The 7,483-nt window shown below is 39.1% G+C and overlaps 1 protein-coding gene across 1 annotated transcript; it reads right to left on the reverse strand.

Annotated features, from left to right (window-relative positions):
* LOC122640052 (E3 ubiquitin-protein ligase WAVH1-like) lies at positions 1–6,934 on the reverse strand. The gene is made up of 2 exons (XM_043833164.1): positions 6,606–6,934; positions 1–2,247 (listed from the first exon to the last, which is right to left on the reverse strand). Exons 1-2 carry the CDS (start codon positions 6,804–6,806, stop codon positions 277–279), a joined length of 2,172 nt encoding a protein of 723 aa, XP_043689099.1. The 5' UTR covers positions 6,807–6,934; the 3' UTR covers positions 1–276.
* Positions 6,935–7,483: the final 549 nt, after the last annotated feature.

Raw genomic sequence — 7,483 nt, forward strand, 5'->3', positions numbered from 1 at the left:
GAGATCTGTAAACAACTCAATCTTCTGTTTGGACTTCTCCTTTCCAATGTCATAAATTTGCTTCTGTTTATTACATTTAAGTAAGAAATCTCATCAGTTTGGAACCAAAAACACCAGAACAGCTGATGATAGGAAATAGAGAAGCCATTACATGTAAAGATTGTTTTACCCCGAGATGCTCTCTTTAGTATTACTGTCATATTTGCCAGCTTTTTACACCACCAAAAAACAAAAATTCTCTCTATAATGAATGTGTGATGGGGTTGCCAATTCTGATCACCGATGTGGAACCAAGCTGCATGCTCTGTTTAAAAGATGAACCCGTTCAGACGAACCACCAGTTCTAATGTTGATTGTCTGTGATCTTGTCACCATGCTCACCATCGAAGGTGTCTCGTACCCCATTGCCCCACTCATATTCTGGTTGTCACCATCTCTGTTGAACACCATAGTATGTGTGGTTGAATCCCCCCTAGTTGTAGCCCTCTGCCACGAGTGCGAGCTCAAGCCTGAAAGCACATAAGCTCTCCCTGTCTCTTCATAGAGCTCCTGGCTCACCATCCTATCCCTAATCTCCTTAAGTTCAGCTTCAAGCCAGTTGCACAAACCATCCCCTGCTTGAGCTGATGCCGAAGCTAACAGGGCTGATCTTCGAGCAGCAAGAATGGATTGTGCCCCCTCAAGATTTCCCTCCTCAGCCATGCCCTGAGCCTCTGCAATACCTTCTGCCACCCACAAACGATTCCGCTGCCGGTCAACCTCTAAGCTCATTCTGTTATCCTCTGATAACAGAACCCCAGGCCGACGTATGACCACTATCTTGCTCTCTGCCTGGACAACTTCCTGTGATAGTGGGACCTTGTAAGAGCACTCCACACACAACAATGATGTGGTTTCTCCACGTTCTTCAGCTGAGAAAACTGGGACTGAGACTTGGACTAGGAAATCTTTCTCTTCATCAGCATACAAATCTCCAACTTCAACTACACCCAACTGGCCTTGGTTTAAGATTTCACTGGAGTATTTTCCTGCAGGGATTGACCCAATAGTCACACCAGGAGAGACAGCTCTCACCCTGAGCTGCAGTTCCTGAGCAAAAACACTGAGAAGGCCACCAATGCATCTGGCGAAGGCATCTTGTATGATGCTAGCAGTCTGTATGAAGGAGAACATGCCACCTGATGCATCTGAAATGGCATGCATGGCAGCAGCATCATGATCTGAACCAAAGCCAAAAGTGTGAACTTGGAAAGGTGCTATACGACCTTCTTCTCTGGAAGCACTATTATTAGGACAGATAGAAGATGGCAAGAGGCTTAGATAATCCGAAACCCGTCTTGAATTTGGAGAAGCCTGATTATGTGAGCTCCTACGATGGTTGTGATTGCCAACATTGTAGGTATCTTTACCATCAGAAAGAAGAATGATGCTTGCAACTGGGTTCTTCTCACGTCGTTCCTCAAGAACCCGTACTCCTTTCCTGAGCCCTTCTACTATGTTGGTCCCACCAGTTGACTGAAGGGAATTTATTGCCATCATAGCATGATCACGACCTGCATCAGACATCCGGCGAAGTGGAAATATCCGTCTAGCAGTTGATGAGAAAGCAATTATAGCAAGGCGGTCTGCAGATCCAAGGTTTCGTATAACAAAGTGGACCGCACGCTTGAGGAGTGTGAGCTTTGTACCTGCCATGCTTCCACTGACATCAAGCACCGTTACAAGATCAATAGGTGCATGGCGGGAGTGGGTGTTATCAGGGAGGGCTGGGGCCTTTACACCAACAAGGACAGCAAATTCAGGACGGTTGTCTGCAGCTGGCACAGCAGGGAACTCAGGAAAGGCCCTGACAGTTGCAACTGGGTGAGCTGAGAGTGAGGAGGGAGAGGTTGAGTCTTGGAAGGTGGTACCGAATAGAGGTTCATCATCTGAGAAATGATGGGGTTCAGCATGATGTGAGGGTTGATGTGGAAGGTGACGATGTAGTGAAGCATGAAATTCATCCAGTGGGGAATCCAAAGGAGCAATATTGGCCTGTCCAATATCATTCAATTGAGGATCAATGACAGAAGTGGGGGCTTGGAAAGGGATGTCATTCCACTTGGAGCGGCAAATGGGGCAGAGTTGGTTTCCATGCTTCACACTTGAGGCAATACAATTGAAGTGGAAAGCGTGGGAGCACTCAGCTGTGAAGATGGCTTTCCCTTGCCCAGGTTTCATGCTCCCTAAGCATATAGCACATGTTTTCTGCATCCAGAAGCAAATTACAGACTAGTACAGTTAATCATCATAACAAACTAATCATGAAAGAAGCATGATTATGGAACATGTCGCAACTGTAAGTATCATAATGCAATACAGTTGCAACACAAATGGGTTGAGGTACAAACAAGCCAAAGTAAAAATCATAGAACATAAACTCAAAGCCCCAGCCTAACCTGACCTGACCTGACCTGACCTTCAAAGATGGTATAACCAAACAAATTTTAAGTCATGGATATTGTAAACCTTTCACACAACAATACACATAAAATAAGGGACCAGTGTTCTACAGGCAGATGGAAGGAATTCCTGTCCTTTTCCATTCCAAGTGGCAGTATTTAATGGGTCGAAAAGTTTGTGGACACCATGTCATTAAATAGGCATGTCTTGATTTTCGACCCAATCCAATATATCCACATGTCAGAAAATGTTTTACCAAATATTAGAAAAAGCAAAAACTTTGTATCATGAACAAAGAACCAGAGAAAAAACAACGAAGAAAACCTCATACATGGTGGACCAAAAAAATCAGAAAATTTGTTATAGTGGTTGGTTTTTTGAAGATTTATCCTGTTTTAACTTTGACCAGAGTAGACCAAAAACTTGAGTTTTTGAAAACAAATGGCTTATTATATACTTTTATACTGCCCACCACACTGTTGGGCTGCCTACTGCTGGGCCAAAGATCAATCCTCAATATTGGACTCGATTATCTGGCCAGTCCGTTAGGCTGCCTAAAATCTGTCCTAAATGCTAGCCCAGAAACATCATGGGTTTGTAAGGTCAGAGTTCATGTTCAACATAACCAAACTAAACCAAGGTTCTAAAACTCGGGTTTTGACCAGCCAGAAAATGAGTTCGTCTTGGTTTCGACCATATCTCGGTCGAAACTTGGAACTTTCTCCAAGCTAACTCGAACCTTGGTTTTGAGGCCCAGAAGTTGTTTTTTTTTTGTCCTGATGCTTGTTGTGTTGCCTATTCTTGACATTCTAAACTCAATCCATGCATTAGTTTCACATAGAGAACACTAAAAATATTACTTGTGGTTTTGATCCAAGTTTGATATTGTATATTGTTCTTGGACATGGTATCAGATACGGTTTGACCGGAACATAACTTTTTCAATATAAATGAGATTTAAACAATCTTGGATTTGTTAGAAAGCTTTGTTTTGATAGCTTTCCAATAAGTCCAAGATTGCTTAAATCTGATTTATATTGAAGGAGTTATGTAGTGATCAAACTTAATTTGGTGTGCGCAAATGCTGTCAAAATCGCTCTAAATGAAAACATTTTTTTGGTCATCAGAACAAATGAATATATTTACCGCACTTTTGATTTGTAGCAATGTTTTACCATATTAAGATTTATGGGATTTTTAGAATTGAGAAAAACCCCAGTATTAGAAAATTGAAAATTGCACCAACCGTCGAAAATCCAGTTTTTGTTCCTGAACTGGGGGGTTGACTTTTTTTCCTTTTGGAATTTGATTTTTAACTATTTTTATTCGATTCAAATAGAGGGTATTTGCTAATTTATGAATAATATCTTAAATAAATGAATACAAATACAAAAACATTTACTTAACTGATATTAGACATAACTAAGTGTCTGTCCTGGTTTCTGGCATAAATCCTTGTCTATCCTAGTTTCGAGCCAAGTTTCACCTAGTTTCAATGGGCATATGTGTTGAAACCATCGAAATATGGTCGAAATCAGTCGAAACCATCGAAACCCGGTCGAATCTAGGGATTTTATAAAATCTCCCTTCAACTCGTCTAGAAAACCTGGGAAACCGTGTTAACTCAGTGGTTTCGACAGGTTTCGGTCGAGTTTTTGTTTCATGAACTAAACACAGTAGGCTACATCATCAAATCTTCATTCTAACAGTAGAAACTAAATATTTTGGCTGGAGCTGTTTGATTGCAAAGCAAAAAATTTGAATGGAGAACAGTGAGACGGTATCAGAAGGAGCTCATTCTACCCCTCATAGGCTTTTACAGAATAAAAACAGAAGATAGTGTAAACTAAATCTGACTGAGTGCAACCGAATTTACAGTCTCAATAACGTCTGCTGGGACTCATTGGTCTTCTCTCAACCAGGATGTCACAAAACTAACACAGATTAAGGTTCTTTGAAAGTGCCACAAGAAACACTACAGAAACAGATACGAGAGATGCCCCCCCCCCCCCAAAAAAAATAAAAACTTTTTCAGCAGCAAGAGTCAACTTGCTCAGCAGGAGATGCCCAAAATGAAAAAACACGGACTACTTTGGAGGAATTCAACTGGCATGGGAAATAAGGCTGGAAAAATTCAGTGAAGTCAGATGCTGAGGCTGCCATTAGGTAGATTGAATTTTTTTCAAAAATATTTTCTTAGATATTAAGCCACTGTGTGAAGTCTGAACAGTATTAATTATATGATTCCTGTAAAGAACGATCAACAGATCTGGTAGCCCAAGAGCTCACTTCATGTGCACTCTTAAATTAGATTTTTGGCAAGTATATGGGATCACTTACCCTCTATAGTTTTTCTATTTAATAGGTAGGGACTGGTAGTATTTTTTATGTTGATATGATGGTATTGTTCAAACTCTTTCTATTATTAATAATAATAATAAGGGTAGTTATCCATGTACCAATGGAAGGTGACGTTTTCAAAAATCACAAGACAAATCTAAGCTATCCATTTTTACGTTTATTTAATCTAAACCGTTAGTTGACACTCAGAATCGGGAGAGTGCACAATAATGTCTAGAGTATTGGTACACAAGCATAGACATATATGGAATGTGCCAATACAAAAGGGCGTATTTGATTGAATTAGACTTTGAAATTTATCACGTGGCTAATCTAGATCATGTCCTCTCTATCCAACGGTTGGAATAGACATCATCTATTCACATGGAAAAATAATAGACCTTTGTGACAATAATAATAATAATTAAAAATTTGATGGCATTTCAGTCATTCAACAACCCAAAACTCATTATTTGTCTTCTAAGTTCAAATCATAATTAAAAATACCCTCAACACCGGTGTATTAGCATTTTGATTATCTTTCAAACCAAATCTCTTGATTATTATATAGTAGCTAAAGGTTGCAGAAAGTTTCCAACATCACCCTCCACTTGAGTTATAAATAAGCCCAAAAGCACGACACCATATGGAAAAAGTAATCAATTTGATAGATATTTAGATACTTTATGACAGAAAGGGGGAAAAAATCAATACCTTTGGGATCATAAAATTGGGCTTGGATTTGAAATTTGACAGATAGCCAACCATGTCATGGATACCTCTATAAGGGTGTTCACCTAGAGAAACCTACCTTTCACCTCTGTCACCCACCAAATTGGAATCCAACTGATTTTCTCTATTTAAGTTTATTTACATAAATACCCCAAAAACCTATCCTCCATCATCATCATCATTATTCTTATTATTTGTTTATTGGTTAGACCTATCAATCCTTTGATTGATTGCTATCAAAATACCACTTTTAATAGTTTAATTAACCCCCCCCCCCCCCAAAAAAAATATCATCTTTTTATTCTAAATCACCACATATAAGGTCACTTTTTGACCAATCCACCAACCAAAAGCATAATCAATAGACCAAATAATCTATTCCTCGGATCATAAAAATAGCATTTTCTGTAACATAAAACGGCAAAAAAAAAAACAAAAATCCCATCGCAATAAGGCTTCCAAAATAAGTGCAAGGGGTGTTTCTGTCATTCATGACAAAACAAGAACATTACTTACCCGCACCGCCTTCCGCGCGTGCGTTTATCTTTATTAATATTTGGAGATAATGCTCGCTAAATCCCAGTTCCCAACCCAAACACTATCAGAGATACGGTAGCTAAATTTACCGAAAAGTCCCTGATGGTCTATGATACGCGAGGCACGCGTAGCCCACACACTCACAGAGTTAAGAACTAGGTATACCCAACCTGCCAACCATACCAGCCATGGGTCCCACTTGAAGGATATAATGATGGGCCAAAAATATGTCATTTTCATCCTTAAACACCAAGGGCTTTTCCGTCAATAAAAAAAAATTAGAACTGGGTTTGTGAGAGATAAAAGCACAGCTGGCAACTTTATCATTTCGCGGCAAAACCTCGTCGGCGGCGAGAAAACCATCGCCGCAAAATTAGAGATCCCAAAGCCTATTTGGATTCGTCGGACAAGAAAACTCTATTTCATTCGGAAACTTTCATAAAGAAACAGAATCTGAATCTGGTAGTCCAAATTCCATTCAAGAATGAGAAAGAAATGTGTCTAGAAACCGACAAAAATAGGATATGAAAAGAGAAGGAAAAGTGGAAACCGACCTTGGAAGATCTGTTGCTGTAGCTACTCGTTCTTGAAATCCTTAGACCAGAAGAAGAAGAAGAAGACGGCATTGTCGTCGAAGCTCGGAAATCCTTCTCAGAAATGTCGGACGAACGAGCAACTTCAAGAGATATCGAAGAAGACTGAGAAGAGTGCGGCAGGGTTAGAGTTTTCTTCAGCTTATTCCATGTACTCGCCATGGATAAACCAGAAATGAAGACCGAACGAAAGAAAGGTGAAGTTTGCTGAGATTAGGGTTTCAAAAGATTTTAAGTGAGGGAATTGGTTTTAGAGATATTAGGGTTTGAATACCTCATGGCAATATGGATCTGAACTCTAAAGAGAGGAATGAGAGAGGAAACGAAAACGTAAAACGAGAAAGATCAAAGAATGGATTTGTCTTTAATTTTCGATTTTCTCTCGCAATGTGAGCTTTTAATAGAATCGGAAAAATTTGCGATAAAAGTGATCTTTCTATAATCTAAACGGGTGAGCGGTGGGGAAGAAGGACTATTTGCCGGAAAAAAAAAAGCCTTTATTAAGAAAAAAAAGTTATCTCGTTATCCTAACTGTCCAAATCTGATCTGATGGCTATGGTAGCGTGAAAGCTTATTACTTACTGTAAAGATATTTAAAATGGTGAGATCTGTATATTGGGAATCAAAATATGGTTTAGCTTAAGTTAGGTAAGAGTTAGATTTAGTTTTCATTTTTATATGTAGTTTATATTCAAATCTTTTTTATAATACTCAGAAAAAAAATGCAGCTTTTCTCTTCCCTAGTTCTTGTTTTCTACACTCTTAAAGGAATAATTTTTTTTTTTTTTTTTTTTGGACAAATAAAGGAATCAACGTTGGATGTTCCACTTGTCTTAAGA

This window comes from Telopea speciosissima, chromosome 9, assembly GCF_018873765.1.
Source record: "Telopea speciosissima isolate NSW1024214 ecotype Mountain lineage chromosome 9, Tspe_v1, whole genome shotgun sequence".
NCBI classification, from domain to species: Eukaryota; Viridiplantae; Streptophyta; class Magnoliopsida; order Proteales; family Proteaceae; genus Telopea; species Telopea speciosissima.

Bases quoted from the DNA above. Each gene is read 5' to 3' on its own strand.
- LOC122640052 (XM_043833164.1), bottom strand. From the start codon at position 6,806: ATGGCGAGTACATGGAATAAGCTGAAGAAAACTCTAACCCTGCCGCAC. The intron at 2,248-6,605 runs GTCGGTTTCCAC...TTCTGGATGCAG, and splicing joins ACAGCAACAGATCTTCCAAG to AAAACATGTGCTATATGCTT.